At 49.2% G+C, this 19,986-nt stretch overlaps 1 protein-coding gene across 2 annotated transcripts in view; it reads left to right on the forward strand.

The window, feature by feature from the left end:
- The window catches only part of TBXAS1 (thromboxane A synthase 1), a gene marked incomplete at its 5' end in the record, with an annotated part of 149,540 nt that extends 129,638 nt beyond the window's left edge, over window positions 1–19,902 (forward strand). For both annotated transcript variants that reach the window (XM_082846987.1, XM_082846988.1), the window contains 4 exons: window positions 10,429–10,520; window positions 15,235–15,372; window positions 17,252–17,414; window positions 19,789–19,902. In XM_082846987.1, coding sequence (XP_082703113.1) covers window positions 10,429–10,520; window positions 15,235–15,372; window positions 17,252–17,414; window positions 19,789–19,863 — 468 coding nt within the window. In that variant the 3' untranslated portion in view covers window positions 19,864–19,902. The remainder of the gene's footprint in view (window positions 1–10,428; window positions 10,521–15,234; window positions 15,373–17,251; window positions 17,415–19,788) is intronic.
- Between the last annotated feature and the right edge of the window lie 84 nt (window positions 19,903–19,986).

A 19,986-nucleotide genomic window follows, 5' to 3' on the forward strand; every position in this document is an offset into this window, starting at 1 on the left:
TAGGAATACATAACACAGTTCCCAAAATAATACACTATTTTTTCTCTCAACCTTTTCCTGAAATAGAGATGGTGGTTACATTCCAGCACACTGGAGGGGGCAGGCAGAGGGAAGAAGAGAGGAACCCACAGTGACAGTAAATAGAGGGGACAGGGGTGTCAACGAGCTGCCTTTCAACTAATTCACCGTTAAAATTTAGGCAGTACACACACCAGTTTGTAAACCGTTCACAGTATCTACTAAACCTGACCACACACATCCCCTGTGACCCAGCAATTCCACTCCTAGGTACATACCCAACAGAAACATGACTTACGTTCACTGAAAGCCATATACAAGAATGCCCCGCTTTATTCATAATGGCCCCCAAACTGGGGACAACGCAAATGTCCATCCACAGCTGGAAGGATGAACAGATGTGGAATGGACACACTGCAACTCACACCACACCACCGATGAGTCTCAAAGACACAGCAGTGAACACAGAAAGCAGGTGCAAAAGCCATCGTACTGGATGTTCCATTTACACAAAGCTTTTTAAAAGGCAAGATAACCTCTTGTGTTAGAAGTCAGGATAGTGGTTGCTTTTGGGGGGCTATGACTGGAAGGGGTCACGGGGGCACTTCTGAGGGCTGGAAATATTTTGCATCTTGATCTAGATGCTGGTGACACAGGTGTGCTTTGTGAAAATTCACTGAGCGCTACACTTTTCTTTGTGTTCTATTTTTCTGTGTGCATGTTATTCTTCCAGAAAATGTACAGAGGAAAGTAAGGGAGGAATGAAGGGAGGGGAGATAAAAGGAGAGAGGGAGGGCAGTTTAGGCAGCAACGCATGATGGAAAATCCTTGGAATCTGGAATCTGAAGATCTGGGTTTAGTTCTGACTCTGCCATGTACTAGCTGTGTGACCTTGGACGAGCCACTAACCTCTCTGAGTCTGTTTTCTTCATCTATAAAATAGGCAACAAAAATGCCCCAGCTGCTTCACAGTGCAGTTGTGAGGACCAAATGGCATAAGGGATGTAAAAATCCTTCAGAAGGCAGTACGGTACTGCAGGAAGGGAAGTACCATTGTTAACACAGATCTCTGCAGACAGGAATTCCTGCAGAGGGTCAGCACCATCAACAAAGCTGAACCCAGGGCCGTTGGCGGGGAGGGCTGACACCGTGGTGTGTGTGTGCGGTTTACATTCTTTCATTACATCTCCTCACCTAATCCCTTAATGGCCTGGGCCTCAGAGTACAAGAGCACCTGGAATAATCCCTGTGTTTATGTGATATGGGTTCTGTCTCATTCCTTTGAAAGTGGATATAAATAGATGCTATACACACTCTCCTAATTACCTTTTCTAAGGTGGGGGTGCCCGTCTACATCTAAATCTGCCACATTCTTTAGACCGGCACACAGGACTGTCTGGGCATTGGCTAGGCAAGCCAGCCATGCTGAGAGAAAGGAACCCGCCGCATGCCATCCCTCTCGGGTCGCCCCGCCCCACCCCCTTCCCCCACTGCTTCTTGCTCCAGGCCTGAAACAACTCACTCAGAACATCTATGGATGTCAAAGCTGAAGAGTTAGAGCTGGAAGGACCCCAGCACCCCAGTTTAAGAAGTGGTCTGTGAAGAGCCCAGGCCCGGAAACTGCAGGCTTTTCTCCCGGGGTCAGTGGGCAAAAGGGCAAAGCGAGAGCTGCCAGGTTTTCCACGGTAGGGTTTCATCTTCTAGTCTGTGTTCCCCAGAGAAGGAGTGAAAGTGGAAACCTCGCTTTTTCCCGGGGCTGTCTTGCCCCCGCTGCCCCTCGGCTGGAACCCCAAGTCTCACGGGACTGCAAGTTCCCAGCTTCTAGTGGGCAGGTGAGGGCAGGCATGACCCCGCCCACTGCATGCAACACCAGGTCCAGCACGTGCAGGTGAGCACTTGGCAATACTATCTGATGCTGCTACTTCTTGGGAGGAACAAAACTGAGGCCACCGCCCCCACTTCTATTTCCTTTAGGAAAATAAGAAAATACTAATTTCTCTATTAGGTCCCTGAACCTCCAGGAAAAATCTTTTTGAAAGCCATGACATTTTAATTTTCTTTTTCTCATTTAGACGCCATCTCAGCACACACCCAGTGTGAGGTGTACGTGTAGGTGTGAGTGACTCAGCGTGTGTGTGTGTGTGTGTGTGTGTCTGTGTGTAATTTGCAGAGAAAATGGCATGCAAAAATCCCAATGTAGCAAAGTGAGATTAACAGGCAAGGGCAATATTTCCTACTTAAAAGTATTTATCAGTAGATTTTTCCATAGAGTTCCTTTAACCATCAGGTTTAGCTGCTGCATTTAAATATTGGTTTATAGAGCCTAAACGAAATGATAGAAAGACTAAGAGACCAAGGAACTTAGAAACAAAATTAGCAGTGACTGCCCACTGAAAAATCAAACATAGATGAAAAAGTCTCCCTGAAAATTAAAGAACTCTGGATTGAGAACATAAACCATGAGGCAAAGATTCCGTTTGCTTTTTTTGTTTCTATTTTCCCCAATATTTAAGAGTTAGTGTTTCCCAATATTAAATATTATTTTCAACCTTCTAAGAGTACAGTTACTTGTTTTACAGAATCGGTCCCAGCTGAGGTGAATTCTATAGGATTGTATAATTGCTTTCCTCCTTGACACATCCTTACAGGAGAGTTTAAAACGTAGAACAGATGATGAAACATGCTCCCTGCCTCCAAATACGTTTAACCAGAAGTACTGTCTGCTTGTCTGGTACCTTAGTTTCCAGAGACCTTTCGCCTTTACCATCTCATCGGCTCTGCTCTGAGAGATGGGTGGGGAAACATCATGACCTGGAACTTAGAGACCAGGTGACCCGTTGATGTTGCCTTGGTGACTGGCCCAAGGCCAGGGCCGCTGGGCAATGGATCCAGGACAGAATCCCTGGCAGGACCTGGTGACCACCCTGAGGCCTGGCCCAGGTCAGGGAGAGAGGCTGCACGGGCATCCTCATTGGGGGGAGAGGCAGATTGATTTTAAGTTTCCTCCCAATTCTAATTCTGGGTAACATGGCCTGTGCTACAGGCTCCCAAGAGGGCCCTAGGGGATCCATTTTTAACATTATCTTTTGGAACCCCAGACGCTTAAAGTGCTTACTGGCTTGAAATACTCTGCTCAGACCTCCTGAGTCCCCCAACACTCCAGGCCAAGCAGACCCCCTTGGCCCTTACCAGCACAGACAGAGGGCCTGGCATGCCGAGGGTGACAGCACAGGGAGGGCTGGCACAAAGCTCGGCCCCGGCTCCCAGCCTCCCGCCTGCAAGGACGCGGCTTCTATTTAAACATCTGGGGTGAGCTCACCAGCCTTTTCTTCCAAGGAAAAGCACTTTCTTGACTAAACTTCCCTTTCTTTCCCTTTTTCACTTCAAATAAATTCCACCCCCACCCCCAGTTTTTAAGTGTTAGTTTTGCTAGACGGCAAAGAGAAATATGCAGCACGCATACAGCACGCCCACATTTTCCGTTTCATTTCCCGACGGCCACGTCCCCCATCAGGTACCATGCCCCCTGCATTCACTCGCGTCTGCCCCGGCCCAGGTCGCCCTGCACAGAGGCCTTTCTCTCTCCTGCGCCTGGAGCGCTGCCCTCCGTCCTCCAAGATGCCCCAGAACAGCAGCTCTCCCTGTCAGCCAGCCTGACACAACCATTTTTAATTCTTTAACGCATGTCAGAGTCTTTACATGGGCTCTTCCACACACTATTGCTATTTCAATTTCTATTTAACACCTTACATTTTAATTTGTATTCTCAAACTTTATTTTTTCAGAATAACAATTAATAGTTATTCCAGTTAAACCGATTTTTTAAAGCATGAATAATTTATATTTCTTCCACCAAGGAGAAAGTAACCACTAATACAGATTTAGTTCTACTATATAGGTATCTTTCTTCTTCTTTCTCAAATTACAAGATTACAGCGTTTTCTTTTTTAGCCTGCCGATGTAGTGGATTACGTTGATTGATTTTTGAAATAGCCTATCATAGCTAGAAGAAATCTCACTTGGCTATAGCACCTTAACCTTTCATGAAGGAAAACTTTAACCTGTACAAATTGTCAGAATAGCTGAGAACCTGTGTCCCCATCACCCAGCTTCAACAGAGGGCAGCTATGGCCCCTCCGGTTTCCCCACCCTCCCCCACTGCCATTGTTTCAAAAAATCCCAGACATCGTATACATGTCATCTACAAACATTTCAGTACATATCTCTAAAAGAAAAGGGCTCTTTTCTAAAACTTGACAACCAGAGGCTTCTCTGGTGGCGCAGCGGTTAAGAATCCGCCTGCCAATGCAGGGCACACGGGTTCAATCCCTGCTCCAGGAAGATCCCACATGCCGTGGAGCAACTAAGCCCACGAGCCACAACTACTGAGCCCACGAGCCACAACTACCGAGGCCGCGTGCCACAACTACTGAAGCCTGCGCGCCTAGAGCCCATGCTCCGCAACAAGAGAAGCCACCGCAGTGAGACTGCGCACCGCAACGAAGAGTAGCCCCCGCTCGCTGCAACTAGAGAAAGCCCGCGCGCAGCAATGAAGACCCAATGCAGCCAAAAATAAATTTAAAAACTTTCTTAATGCTTTAAGAAAAGCAAAACAAAACAAAACATGACCACCATACTATCCTCACACTAAAACCCGAATGGACCATAATTTCCTAAGTGCACCGAATACCCACTCAGGGTCCAAGGTCCCATGATTGCGTTATAATTTTGTTTTTAGATTGGGTTTGTTTGAACCAGCACCCAAACAAACCCATCTACTTTTCACTGGCCTTTCTTATTCATCATAAATATCCCCGTTTAGACATCACTTCCTCCTGGCAGCTTCCCCGATCCCAAATGCTGGGATGTGTGTCCCTCGTCTGCTCTCCCACAGCACCTGTGCTCACCACCCTATAACCCGCAGCCCTGGTTTGCATCCTGAGACGGACTGTAACCTATCCGAGGACACGTCAGTGCTAGCACAGTGCCTGGTCAACAGTAGGCACCAGCTCTGCAGGTGAATGAATAAGTAACAAATGAGTTCCCACACGGGACTGCTTCTCCTGCCCCCGCCAAAGCCCCTTCTGTAACATGACCCACGTTCAGTACAATGACTTGCTCAGAAGTCTGTTTCCCCCCAGAGCAGAGACTTACTCATTCTGGGATTCCAAACACCCAGCCTAGCACCTGATACCAGTGGGTGTTCCCTGAGGGGTTGGCTTTTCTACTCCACATCCTATCTGTGTGACTTTGAGCTCACAGCCTTTGCTCTCTGGGTCTCACGTTGCTCATCTCTATAATGAAGAATTTGGATTCAAGATTTCCAAGGTCCTTTTGGGTTCAGTTTGTGATTCGGAGCAGCAGCCCAGCCTCGCAGGGAGTCTCCATTTGCCATACGCTTGCTGCCCTCTGCTGGCAGGATTGGTGCAGGACCCCCCCCCATCCCGGATTTTCCTGAAAGAACTATAGGCGGGCAAAAACAGGTCCCCAGGGGCGAACTCGTGTGTGAGTGAGTGGGCACTTGAATTGCATTGCCTCACCTGGATCCGGTTAAAACGTAGAGGCCTGAGCCTTCCCCGACCCCATCCATCCACGCCTCCAGCAGAGAGGATCACGGGGGCAGGTCAGACAGACAGACTCACGCAGTGGTGTCACGCCCTTGGCTGCACAGAACTAGTACCCAGGCCCCCACCTTGGACCAACAATCAAACCCCTGGGGGGCAGGGCTCAAGCATCCTTATATATTAAAAGCCACCTGGTCACTTCTAATATTCGACCACATCAAGAACTGCTGGACCAGCACGCTGATGTTGACATGTGTATCTTGAGCCCAAAGCTAAGAAGTGGTGAAAAGCTCATCCGGGGAAAATAAATGAAGACTTGACTTTATAATACAAATTTCCCTTGGCCTAGCTTTAAAAGTTCCCTTTCAAGTACTGACAGCTTCCCAGCCAATTTTGTTTGAGGAACCAATACCATTGACTCATTAGGGATGCTACTCCCAGATCTGGTTTCTTTTTCTTTTTGAGATATATTGAGAGTTCTATATTTTGGTGCACAGTACCACTGTTTTGTTTTGTTTACATTTCTGCATTTGTCAAGACTCCTTTGGTTGCAGATAACAGAATTCAGCTGTCACTAAGTTAGGTCAAAAATGGGAACTTAGGGCTTCCCTGGTGGCGCAGTGGTTGAGAATCTGCCTGCCAATGCAGGGGACACGGGTTCGAGCCCTGGTCTGGGAAGATCCCACATGCCGCAGAGCAACTGGGCCCGTGAGCCACAACTACTGAGCCTGCGTGTCTGGAGCCTGTGCTCCGCAACAAGAGAGGCCACAACCGTGGGAGGCCCGCGCACCACGATGAAGAGTGGCCCCCGCTCGGCGCAACTAGAGAAAGCCCTCGCACAGAAACGAAGACCCAACACAGCCAAAAATAAATAAATAAATTTATGTTAAAAATAAATAAATAAAGGGAACTTACTGGAAGAGTCCTGAGATGCCACCCACAGGGCTACTTGCCGGGAGCAGGTGGCAACCAGGACACCGGGAAACGGCCTCTGTCTTTTGCCGCTGCTTCTCCACACATCTAACTCATCGCTTCTTTCTCATGGCAAAGGGGTTTTCTGCTCATTAATCCACAAGGCAGAACATGGCCACCAACAGACCATAACTCACCCGTGTTCAGCTTCCACCTGCTGGAGAAAAACTCCTTTCTCCTCTGTCTCAGGTCCAAATGTCCAGGCTGGTGCCCTCGTATCAGAGGCCCACTCTTGGTCCAATCAACCGTGGCCTGTAGGGCTGACTATATAATTTGTCGGACCTGAGGCAAAATGAAAAAAGCGGGGGACAGTGCCATTAACAGTACATATAGGGACTTCCCTGGTGGCGCAGTGCTTAAGAATCTGCCTGCCAATGCAGGGGACACGGGTTGGAGCCCTGGTCTGGGAAGATCCCACATGCCAGAGCAACTAAGCCCGTGTGCCACAACTACTGAGCCTGTGCTCTAGAGCCAGCGAGCCACAACTACTGAGCCCATGTGCCACAACTACTGAAGTCTGCACGCCTAGAGCCTGTGCTCCGCGACAAGAGAAGCCACCACCATGAGAAGCCTGCGCGCTGCAACAAAGAGCAGCCCCCGCTCGCCGCAACTAGAGAAAGCCCGCGAGCAGCAACGAAGACCCAACACAGCCAAAAATAAATAAATTTATTAGAAAAACAACAGTGCATATAAAAGTTCTTCCTATCTTCTTTCACCTCTCAAATTATCACAGTGGTTTTTAATTTTCTATTTAATACCAGTCTAAGTAAAGAAAACTCTAAATTATACATTATTAGCACGAATTTTACCACTCATCTCTGGATCATGCAACGCCACAGTTTTAAATGTTAAGATCAGAGCATTTAATGCACATGCAGAATCACTGAATTACATAATTTGTATTTCGTGACTCACGGGACAGAAGAGACAAAGACAAACCAAACTATTGATGACTGGAAGGAGGATGAGAGGGTGCGCCAGGTTTCCCCAAGGGGGCTCGCCCTGGGGTGTGGGGACACGGGGTGGGCTGGGAGAGCCCTGCCCTCTCTGGCCAGCCGCCAGGCCCATGAATCCTGGGGCAGTGTCTAGGGAAGCGGAGCCAGGCGTCCCCCCTTCCCACAGGCTCAGCCCCCAACCCACAGTAGGCTGTGACTCTCAGAGATCTTTAAACCTCTGTGCCAGGAAACGTGTTGTACCTGGACCAGTGGTGGGCAGAGGCTTGCCCGGGCCGACACAGCCATGGTGCTGCCAGCCCGGGGCAGGGACGGTTGACATGTGCCCACCATGAGATGCTTCAGGGTGAATGCACCCCATTCCTACCCTCTCTGTGCCTGAGCCCAGGCCCCTGTCGGGGGTGACGGGCAACAGTGCTCCAAGGGCAAAGCAGAGACGGGTGGCCGGGCTGGGCCCCAGGCACAGGGGCAAGACAACAGGCAGCTGAGAACCCATCCTGGGGAGGCGGCCAAAGTGGGACCACTGGTGGGCGAGGCTCCAAGCCCCCAGCACATGCTCCATGGTCCCCTCAGACTCTACTCCCAAAACACAAATTCAAAGATAATGACGATTAAGAATCTCCAGATGGCAACCCACAGAGCATTAAACCCCAAGCACAGGGCCCCTCTCCTTGGCCACGTGTTTATCGGGCCCGCCCTCGTAGCCTGGGAGGGAGGTGGAAGTGTAGGGTCGAGAGATAACCCTCTAAAGAAACAGTTCCCAGAAATGAAGATGGAGAATGTTGGAAAAGCCAACTGTTTTCATTTTTGCCCTTCAAATTCGTAAACATTAGACTGCACATGTTCTCTGCAACTGGACTCTTTTTACTCAGTATTTTATGCACATTATTAATGGCCACACTACATTGATGGCTAGACTCCAATAGATTAGCTAAGATATTTACCAGGGACGTCAAGCCTCCACGTGTCCTGGCCCCATCACTCTCCCCTCTGCCCCTCCTGGTCCCCGCATAAAATACTGTGTATTTTATGCACATCACTAATGACCACTGGAATAGAGCCTACGTAGGGCAGCCCTGTGGCAGCTACTGCAGGGCCGGCAAGATGGACTTGCCCCCAAGTGCTGCCCCCTGCTGTCCTGAGAGGGGAGGACAGAAGCAAGCCGACATCCCAAACTGAAGACTCCTCTTTGATTAGCATTAAGTGATTTAGAAAGATGAGGCTGTCACCTATCAGGCAGGTAACTTCACTCAAGCTCTCTTGGGAGTGGGGAGAGAGGACGGGAGTATCTGGGGGAAATCCTTCCTTGCGGAAACTAGCAGAGCAGCTAATAAGCTTCTATAACCCCACCCTAACTCATCCCACTCACATGCGAGCCCACATCCAGCTTCTCAGTTCACCATCACCTCCTCCTCAGGCCACGGGGTGAGGGCCAGAGGGCGACAGGGTCACCCCAGTGGAAGTCGTCGAGGGGATGCTAGGGTTCCCCAACACGGGGTGCTGGAGTTGTGCTTCTCCACACCATCCTCCCTAGCAGATGCTGGTAAATCAACATTTACAGCTTTTTACAATTTGATGAGTGAAGACCAAAGCTCACGGTTTTAATTTGTATTTTTCACCATGGCAACTCATATTTGTTCTGTCTTTTGCCTCCTTATTTCCTTTGACCACTTTTCTGATGAGTTTCTTTTCTGACTGATTGATTGTAGCCCTTTGGGTTTTTGTTACCATTGATCCTTTCTAGATGTGGTGATTTTTGTTGTTGTTGCTACTTTACTATTGGTCTTTTAACTTTATGATGTGCCCATTACTACCATGTGACAACCTCTCTGAGCCTCAGTTTCATCATCTAAGAGATGGGAGAACAGCTGTTCCATTGGTTTGCTGGAGCATTAAATTAAGTGTCAACAAAAATGGCCAATAAACAGGGCCATTCCCGGTGGACCAGTGGTTAAGACTCCACGCTTCCACTACAGGGGGTGCGGGTTTGATCCCTGGTCAGGGAACTAAGATCCCACATGCCATGTGGCACGGCCAAAAAATATCAATTAAAAAAAAGAAAAGAATTAATAAACAATCAATAATAAGAACAGAAAAGAGTTTTATTTGAGCCAAACTGAGAACTAGCCTGGAAGCCCACTTCCCAGATTACTCTGAGAAACTGTTCTGGAGAAGCAGGGTTTTCAGCCCAGTTTTATGTCTTCTCAGAACAAGGAACATTAAACGGGTCAGGGTTACATTTCTTCAAGGTTTAAAAAAAAAAACCCAAAAAACAGACCAGCACGTACACAGCAAATCTACATGGCCTTGGCACCTGGGAAGGGAGACTTATCATTGAAGAAGTACAAGCATTGGCGTCCCAGGAAGAGAGGCATTTAATCTCTATTTTTAACATGGACATTCTTTACTTCTGGTCAGTGTGCCCTTTCCTTTAATAATTAAAGCAGATGTGGTTTGGTAAGCCACAAACAGGCTATTTTAGTTAGCATAAAATTCAAGTTAACTCACGTATAAGCCAGATTGGCTTTCCTATATCTCAGTATGTAAAAATGTCTTTCCTCATAAGGGAGTGTGTACAGTATGTAGCCTGCCAGATCTTCAGCTCTCAATAAACGCTAGCAGTGCAGCTGCTGCCATTGCTTTATTACAAACTTCTCTGAAACTCAAAGGCCCCGCAGTCCCAGGCCTGGCCTGGCCATCTTCAGTGACGGACAGCACTGTGAAACAAGCACGACAGAACGTGCGGAATATTCTGATAGAGTGCTAATCTAACGCAATTCGCATAGTATCACTTTTCATCTTGTGGGTTTCCATTTAAGTCTGTGCAAACATTGGAGCTGGGACTCTAAAGTTAGCAGAAAAGACAGAACACCGTGTGACTCGGTCTAACTCAACATTCTTTGTCACCACCCCTCCATCAGCCGACCCCTGAGTACCGCCACCTCCAGAAAGACCTGCCCTACCTGGACATGGTGATTGCAGAGACCTTGAGGATGTACCCACCGGCTTTCAGGTAAGCCTATACCCCAGGGCCCCTGCACCCCAGGACCCCTTCAGCATCACTGTTTGGAGTCCTTGTTAGTCCTCAGTCTGTCACCACCTGGGTTATGAAGAATGCTGGACCCACGCTCCTGGAGGTCGAGGTCTGAAACTTGGGTTTTTTAATCCCCTGGGGCACTGGACGCCATGCCTGACATAGGGTCACCATAGCAATAAATGTCTGGCCTACATTCCTATATGTTAACCATGTTTTCAAAGCGTCATTGGTCTTTTCTTAACATGACCTTCCTCCCCAACCCAAGCCGAACTCTGACCTCCTAGCCCTTAGATGGCTTTTGCTGCTCCCCTGGTCACTTCATTCATTCATTCACCAACTATTTATTGAGCATCTGCTCTGTGCCCCGCACTGGAAAATCAGCCAAAACAGATAAAATGCCAGCCCTTGGAGTTGATGTTCCAGGGGCAACTTCCAAGGCCTGGGACGCTCCTTCTTATTCTCCAGCACTCCACACCCATCCCATCCTCAGAGCTCCAATCCAAGACTCACCACTCCAGGAAACCTGGCCAGCCTCACCCGTTCCCTGCCTCTCCTCCCCCAGCACTTTGCACGCTAACTCTACTTCATATTATATTTTTGGATAATTCTCAGCTGCTCTGCAACATTTCACCAGTGTGCAGTCATCCAGTCACACCAACCTGTAAGTGCCTTGAGAGCAGGAATCAGGTCTTCTGCTTCTTTCAAACTCCCCCAAAACAAGATGTTACCGAACCAGGCTGGTTCACCCCACGCACAGCAAGCCAAGTGCTGAGATGCTGAGGTTGTCAGCAGAGAAGAGATACATTCACAAGGCAGCCAAGCGTGGGGACAGGAGAACAAACCTCAGATCTGCCTCCCCGATGGCAAGGGGCGCTGGGTATTTATGGGACAAAGCTGTGGCGTGGTGGGTCCTGGGAGCATGGGAAAAGGTAATGATTGGAGATGAGAAAAAGGTGAGGCAATCGTAGTTCTGCGCAGGTGCAGCTAAGCTACAGGCTTCTCCACGGGACCCAAGTTCAGAAAACGTCTGCGTTAGCGCGTTCCGAGGATGGAGTTTTGGGTCCTCTGACGTCAAGAGGTCACCAAGCGAACACTCGCGCATGCCCAGTTGGAGGGTCGGTGGTCTTAATCAGTCTCAACTGGCTCAAGCTCCAACTAGACACAGCTGACTCCAAGCTCCTGAAAAACAACTTGGGCAAACATCTTATTGTTTAAGCTACGTGAAGCTTGCAGGACACGCAGCTTTTTCTGTAGCAACAATTAAAGCGAGCTTGATCAATGAAGGCAAGTTTAATGGGTCTAACTGATGAGTACTCTTGGTTTCAGAGGCATCCCATGGAGCACAGGGGTCTTCACTTTGGTCCCCAGGCCCTTAGAGAGTGACACATTGCCAGATTTCAGGTTCTAGAAACAGAAGCGACACAAAGCATTTAACTGTATATCATAAATTCCACTCTGCATCTCTAGGAAGTAATGTACCACAGAAACCATATGGAGATAACTTTTGCCATTTTAAAAAGAGAAAATGTGGATGATTTGTAGGTATCTCAAAATCATATTCCAAACCGAAAATATCATAGAGAGTGTGGTTGTAGATATTGTCCAAAATGTTCAGACCCAGAGCCAATATAGAGAATTCCTGGGGTGTGAGTCAGATCACATCATCCTCAAGCACACATGGTTTCAGTCTCCTGGTCTGGGAGCAGACAAGGAACGCCAGGGCTCGCCTCATTGCTCTCCTGACGCCAGCATTAAGACCTGATTCCACAGGCCTTCCCCGACTTCTTTAGGAGCCGAGCAAACTGTCATCCAACTTTGTTTCTGAATGATTTATACCAGCTTCCTTCCAAGGGAACTGTGGGCAGCTGCTATACACGTGAAATTCAAAATAAGACATTCAGTGATAAAACAGAACAAAGGCTGTTTAAAGGAAAGAATCCTTTACAGGACCCCAGAGATGGCAGTAACTGGGGTCAGGCTTGGTAGCTGAGACTCCTGGCAGAGAGGGAAACCAGCTGAGTTGAACAGTCATATTCTCTAGTGGGAGGAAAGTGTATAAATTGATCAAAGACACATCATTTCCTGGATCTAAACTCAATCAAGAATTCATCACCTGAGACCTGGTATAGATGACATGTTGAGAGACAAAGTCAGCAGTCTCTTCAACACCAAAATTCTGCAGTCAGTTCTCCTTCTGACCCTTTATAAACAGCAAAGTGTAAAAGGAAGTCAGCGAAGGCATTGCTCTGGGGAACCAGGATGCTCGTGATCTGAGAGTATCTGGAGGGCAGGACAGGACAGGACAGAAACCAGAGTATCTGGATGAGTTCGTTAAAATTCCCAGTGAAAATATAGAGCCAGTTCTCCATAATGACAGAGCGAGTCTAGACATAAAGTCAAGACAGTCTCGGTCCTGCCCTTAGTTTACTGTGTGATCTTGGGTAAGTTCCAGACTGTTCCGGGCTTCTGTTTCCTGTGTGTTCAGAGGGCACACAACACCTGCTCTGCCTACCCCAGAAGTGTTGGGAGAATCAGTGGGACAGTAGATGTAGAAATGCAGTACCCCTGCAGGCAGTGTGCCGTGTAAGGTATGAAGTAAAGAAAAAGAAGCACAGAGCTTAGAGTTGAATGGCCTGACCCCGTGTGGCTCCAGTCTCGGGCAAGCCACACTCTCCCTTCCCCATACCTACTCCACTGGTGTTTTTAATCATATCACTCTGCTGACTTCTGTTATCAAACAACAGAAGTGAGAGAGGCAAGTCATCATTATTCTCACCCAGACAAGAGGCCAATTCGTTTTGGCCCTGGGCATAGGATTTGGGGGTGAACATAGCGACAGTGAGAATTTTCTTTTATATTTTATTTTATTATTTTTTTTTAAGATTTTTTTTGATGTGGACCATTTTTAAAGTCTTTAGTGAATTTGTTATAATACTGCTTCCGTTTTATGTTTTGGTTTTTTGGCCACGAGGCATGTGTGATCTTAGCTCCCCGACCAGGGATCGAACCCATACCCCGTGCACTGGAAGGCAAAGTCTTAACCATGGACCACCAGGGAAATCCCATTACTTTATTAATTTTTAAAAATATGTATTTATTTGGTTGCCCCAGGTCTTAGTTGCGGCAGGCAGGCTCCTTAGTTGCAGCAGGCAGGCTCCTTAGCTGTGGCATGCAAACTCTTAGTTGTGGCATGCCTGTGGGATCTAGTTCCCTGACCAGGGTTCGAACCTGGGTCCCCTGCATTGGGAGCACGGAGTCTTAACCACTGCGCCACCAGGGAAGTCCCTACTTTATTATTTTAATCTTAGAAAAATGCTTGGCTTTTCCCAAACACTGACACACTTGACTGACTCAACATGGCCTTTGTGGAAAACATAACAATTCTCACTGAAGTGTTATTAATGTCAACCCAGGAACCCAGGCAGTATAATTCAGCGGATTTTTCTGGCTTTGTATGCAGTCTAGCCAGATAGGAGGCCCAACCACTTACAGAAGGGAAGCCCCCATTTTCCGGCTTTTAGGGGGTCTTGCATCCAGGTCCAAGCTCTTTCTGGTAAAGATGAAAAAGACGGAAGTCAAAGTATATCCTTATTTGATTGCTCAGAGCTGAGGCTGCGCACGTCAGAGCCCCCTGCCCGCTCTGATTTGAGTAAGAGTGTTTTGTGACTTAGCCCCAAGCACAGAATAATTGCATTAGGAGCTTCGGATCTGAATGGGTGTCTCACAGCCCTGGCCTTTCATGTTCCTGATATATTAAAGGCTCATAATAGAGTGATGAAGGCTGCAAGGAGCTGCTGGTACTCTTAATTTCTTTTATAAGCAGGAACAGGGTATAACAGTAATTAGTATAATAACTGTATCTCCTCTGAGATATCTAGGGAAGCCGAGTCCTGCAACCTGAGGTAAAAGCCATCCTAGATTGTTTTTAGTTTTTAAAGTAATTATTTATATTTACCAAAATGATATGCTTCTACTTAAAAAAAAAAAAAAACACCTAAGAAATACAGAAGAATCCAAAGAAAAAACTGGCACCCCTGGTACCCTGCCAACCTCCACCCCAGCCCCATCCCTTAGAGGAGGTGATGGTAGAAGTTTAGGTATTCTTCCATAAACTTCATGTTCATATGCAAACATATGTAGTCTAGCCTTTTAAAACAAAACATAAATGGGATTATAACATTGCCAGTTGGTAAAATAAACAATCTGACCAAGATGTTTTCCTCCCTAGTAGCAGTTCTCCATAGCGACACAGACAATGAAGGGGAACAGATTTTCAAACCCAAATCTCCTGTAGGGAAAGCGAGGGTGTGTGTGCGGGGAAAGAGGTCCCAGTGGGAATGGGAAGAAGAAGGAGAGGTGGCCGGCGGAATAACCCTGCAAAGCCTCCACTTCCAAGGCACCTGTGCACCGCAACACCAGGCATAAAATGGGCTCTTCAGTCTTGATGGGTGGCTGAAGGAAGGAATGGAGGAACCTAGAGACCACAGGGTCCAGAGCAGCATAGGGTTAATGGCCCAAGAAGGGATGGGATGAGGGGTGGGTCACTATCCCGGCCACCCCGGGAAGAAGGCGGACCCTCCTGTCCCCCAGCCTCATCCCACACTGCAGACCTTTGCCCCAGCATGGCCACCCTGGAGCTCCCCCGTCTCTGCTCTGCCTCAAGGCGGGGGTGACCCATGTGTCCCCGCAGGTTCACACGGGAGGCGGCACAGGACTGCGAGGTGCTGGGGCAGCACATCCCCGCAGGCGCCGTGCTGGAGATGGCCGTGGGCGCGCTGCACCATGACCCCGAGCACTGGCCGCGCCCGGAGACCTTCGACCCTGAGAGGTGAGTACTGTCCCCTTCAAACAGGCCCTGGGGGATGTGAGTGTGGGGGGATTGGAGGCGCCTGCCAGGAGACACAGATTTAGTAAAGTCCCCCAAAACTCAAAAGTCATGGCAGTGAGACATTTTTTAGGCATAATTTCTAAAGGAAATAATTGTACCATTTTTAAAAGCCCAAAACATAATCCAGAGATTTAGCATTTCCACAGCACTGCATACAGGTAACAAGACAATTTTTTTAAATAAATTTATTTATTTTAATTATATTTATTTTTGGCTGCATTGGGTCTTCGTTGCTGCGCACGGGCTTTCTCTAGGTGTGGTGAGCGGGGGCTACTCTTCGGTGCGGTGCAAAGGCTTCTCTCATTGCGGTGGCTTCTCCTGTTGCGGAGCACAGGCTCTAGGCGTGCGGGCTTCAGTAGTTGTGGCACACGGGCTCAGTAGTTGTGGCGCACGGGCTCTGTTGCTCTGCGGCATGTGGGATCTTCCCGGACCAGGACTCGAACCCGTGTCCCCTGCATTGGCAGGCGGATTCTTAACCACGGTACCACCAGGGAAGCCCAACAAGGCAATTTCAAATGGGTGTCCACTATTTGTTCCAAGAAACAAGGACACATTTCAGGAATGCATTAGGAAGTAGCAGAATGTTGTTTCCTTTTTTTAAACTTAATGCCTGTTCCAATACAAGAGCATCAACAATTTCTCCAGGAATTCATGAGAACCAGGTACCCTAACATGGTAGACCTGGATCCTCTCTCCTGTCCCCTGCATGGATTTGGTCCATTGTCTAGATTTCATTTCTAGACTCCCAATTTAAAGTGTCTGAGCAGGCATCTACACCCCCTCCTCATCAGAGTTGACGGATATCGCTTCCTGGCAAATGGGGGGGCTGGCCAGCCTGCAGCTCTGTTCCCACTGTTAGTGGCTCCAGCTTCCTGTTAATGCGGCCCCAACTCTACAACCTGGTCCCTGGGAAACCATGGGCAGTGGGACCCAGATAAATAACATTCTGCTGCCCAGCAGCTCCTGGAATTATGGTAAATATCAAGAAACATAAACAGCAGCTGCAAGGCTTGCAGCATCACCTTTGAAAACAAAAAGTGCATTAATACGATGTAGAAAAGATGGGTCAAGGGCTTCTTGGGCCCATAAAGTCCAGAGGTAGTAAGAAGGGAGCTGTGGTTGTCACGTAGCGTTACTGTCACAGAACACACGTGGCAAATGCTGTCATCTGGGAGCAGATATGGCAATTCATTCTGAAGAAGAGCTTCCAGCGGGTCAAATACTGCCACCCCCAGTGGTTCAAGTTTCAGTGTTTAAACCAGAAAGGTGAGTGTGGGCAGGGAGACAGCTGCCCAGCATGGCATCAAGAGACAAACTGGCAGGACATGGCCTCCAGAGGGGTCTGGTGCCCAGGGACTCTGCTTAGGAAGGGGATGCCGGCCAGCCAGTGTCACCCTCTGGCCACTGGGGAAGTTGGAGCCATGGGTGAAGCGAGAACTGTGGTTTCTTTGAGACTTTCATCCTGGATTCTAGGGAGCCTGCAAAGCTCATTAACAACACAGTGAATTCATCAGGAGAGGCAGAGAGGGCCATGCTGACGACCCAGGTGATTCTACTAATTCAGCGGTGCCTTCGGGGCTTTGCAGGACAGGAGGAGGGGAGCCGCACGGAAGCACATGGATCAGTGGCCACCAGCTCCAAAGCCTTAGGGACTGACCGGTCCAGGAAAAAACAGGATCCTGTAGACCGAGGTGGGGTTTAGGCCTCACGTGGTGGGAGCGTGGCCTCAGATGATGGGGTCCCTCAGCCAGAGCCAGTGGCTGAAGCCCCAGGAAGGGAGGTGGTGACCCAGGCCAACGCTGACCGTGCTGCCCCGTAGGTTCACAGCCGAGGCCCAGCAGCGCCAGCGGCCCTTCACGTACCTGCCGTTCGGGGCAGGTCCCCGGAGCTGCCTCGGGGTGAGACTGGGGCTCTTGGAGGCCAAGCTGACGCTGCTCCACGTCCTGCGCAAGTTCCGGTTCGAAGCCTGTCCCGAGACTCAGGTGAGCCCTGCTGCTCCGGGCGCAGGGGGTGCCCACCCCAGTTCCCTGATGCCTACGGTGGCTTCCCGGCTCTGCGTGAGCTGGGGCGAGTTCCTCAAGCTCTCTGGGTCTCAGTTCCTTGATCTGTAAAAGGAAGTAGCAGTAGCAGAAGTAGCACACCTCCTCCCTCTTCTTGTGGGGTGAGGATTGAATCAATCGTAAGTGCTCAGATAAGCTCCTGGCACATAACCCGAGTCTGTGTTATCTATTATCATTCTTGTCCTCTGTACAAGGCTGGGCCTCACCATGCTGTAGCTCTCCCCTCTTCAGCAAAGAGAACCCAGTAACCCTGCAGAGTAAATTATATGATTCCCATTCTTCAGATGAGGAGCTAAAATAAAGCTCAGAGAGATTAATAACTTGCCTGACGTCACACAGTTGGACTGCACACTCCTTGAGATCAGGGACCAAAAGACTGTCCTATTCATTGTTGGAGGCTCCAGCACCCAGCTTCAGGCCAGGCATGTGGCAGGTGCCCACTCGGTCATTCAACAAACACTGATGAACAAAGGAATGAATCGCTGGAGAGTGAAGAAATTGAGGTTCAAACCAGATCTCACTCACTCTCAAGCCCTCCCTCTTTCCTCTACATGTAGCAGCCTCTCTGCACAGTATCAGCTGCTCCCCACACAACCCGAACAGTGCTCTCCTCTGTGCCTATTCACTACCCCTCAGCACGGCTGCAGACCTGGACAGGAGGGAGTAAGGGGACAGATACTAAGGACACGATGACAGATGGTAACAACATCTAGATTCAGAGTGGCATTGCCTCTGACAAACAGGGAGACTGGGGCGAGCTGCTGGCTGGGGAGGAATAATGAGCTGGGTTGAAATACAAAAGGCTGAGGAACTGTATGTGATGATGTCCATAAAGGTCTGATGGTTAAGGCTGGAGGGAGGGAGGGGCAAATCGGGAGCAGAAAGCCAAATCAAGATGAAGGAGCAGAGGAGAGCAGGCCCCTGCCTGCCTTAGGCATTCCATGGGTACAGGACTTTCTCTGGGGGTTTGTCTCATTTACCCTTGATCTTGACATACAATACAGCAGCCAGACCAATGTCCCAGAACACTGCTTATGCCTGGCACTCCCCCAGCTCAAGATCCAGCCCTGAGTCCCAAGCCTGCTGGGTCCAGGGAGAACTCTGAGCTCGCTTTGCCTTCCCCACCCCAACTTCCCACTCCAAGAGCCTCCCACCCACTCCTCCCTGCCTGCTCAGTCTGTTGCTCCTTCTGGAATGCCATCCCTCCCCCTTCCCCACCCCCAGTCTAATCCCATCCTTCAAGTCCTTCGGTGTTCCCTCAAATCCCGAAGTGGTCCCTGAGAAGCCCTGCTCACAGGGCGTCTCCTATTCCTAGCCCCACCCCAGGCACCAGTTCCTCCAGGAAGCCCTCCCTGACTTTGCCAGCCACAACAGACCTCTACTTTCTTTTTGAAGTCCAGGTGTGCCTATAACTGTCTGATACTGTAGCCACTAGCCATGTGCGGCTGTTTATACGTTAATAATAAATCAAATCAAATCAAAAATTCTGCCCCCATTTGCATTAACCCCACTTCAGGCATCGAGCAGCCACACGTACCAGTGGCTACCGTACGAGATAGGGCAGGTCTAGATCGTCTTGTTTCTTGAGCATATAACTGGTCTCCCATCTGAACTCTCAAAGACATCTGAAAGCCCACCCGGCCCCAGCACTAGGGCCTCGTGACCCTTCTTTCCTTTAAAGGTTTCATGGTAGCCACTGAACAGTCCTTTTACACGCAGCTCAAGAGGACGCCCTGCTTCTTGAGTAATTCTGTGGCTTTTCTTCCAAGTCCTCCATCGGTCTGCCTAAGCTGGACATAAGGAAAGCCTTCTGAATGGCAGCGGGCCTTCAGCTGGGAGCTCTCCCCAAGCCCCTGGGGAGTGGTCTACTCAGTTACTGGCTGGGCCCCAGGGTGAGAGACGAGGGGAGATGAGGAAGGTCTGAGGCTTTGCTCACCACTTTCCAGCCATGTGCCCTTGGGCAGGTCGCTTGTCCTCTCTGAACCTCCATTTCTTCATTTGCAAAGTGAGCTGCTCCCACCTTAGGCAGGCTTATTAGAAGGATAAATGTGGGACCCCTCCCCTGCGGTATTTTATTAACACGGGAAAGGTGGTGAGCCGCCGTCCAACACCCGGCCCAAGACACAGCTCTGCTGCTTCTCAAGGTCCCCCTGGGGAAGCTGCTTTGCTCACTCCCAGCCTGCCGGCCCTCAGCCCTCAGCCGAATTCCCACAACCCTGCTTCATGGCCCGTTCTGAGGAAGTTTTCCTGTCGGTAGGATTAACTATGACAAATATCTTAATTTCCTCTATTTTAGGTACCGCTGCAGCTAGAATCCAAATCTGCCCTAGGTCCCAAAAATGGCGTCTACATCAGGATCGTCTCCCGCTGACGAAGTCATGACCAGCCCCTAATTCAAAGAAAACCCTCATGTGGAAATTCAGATTTTTGGAAAGACATCACCGAAGCAACTGAAAGCGTGCCTGGCACATGAGTATAAAAGAGGCCACTTACG

Source organism: Leucopleurus acutus, assembly GCF_964270905.1.
Source record: "Leucopleurus acutus genome assembly, chromosome: 9".
In the NCBI taxonomy this organism is placed as follows: domain Eukaryota; kingdom Metazoa; phylum Chordata; class Mammalia; order Artiodactyla; family Delphinidae; genus Leucopleurus; species Leucopleurus acutus.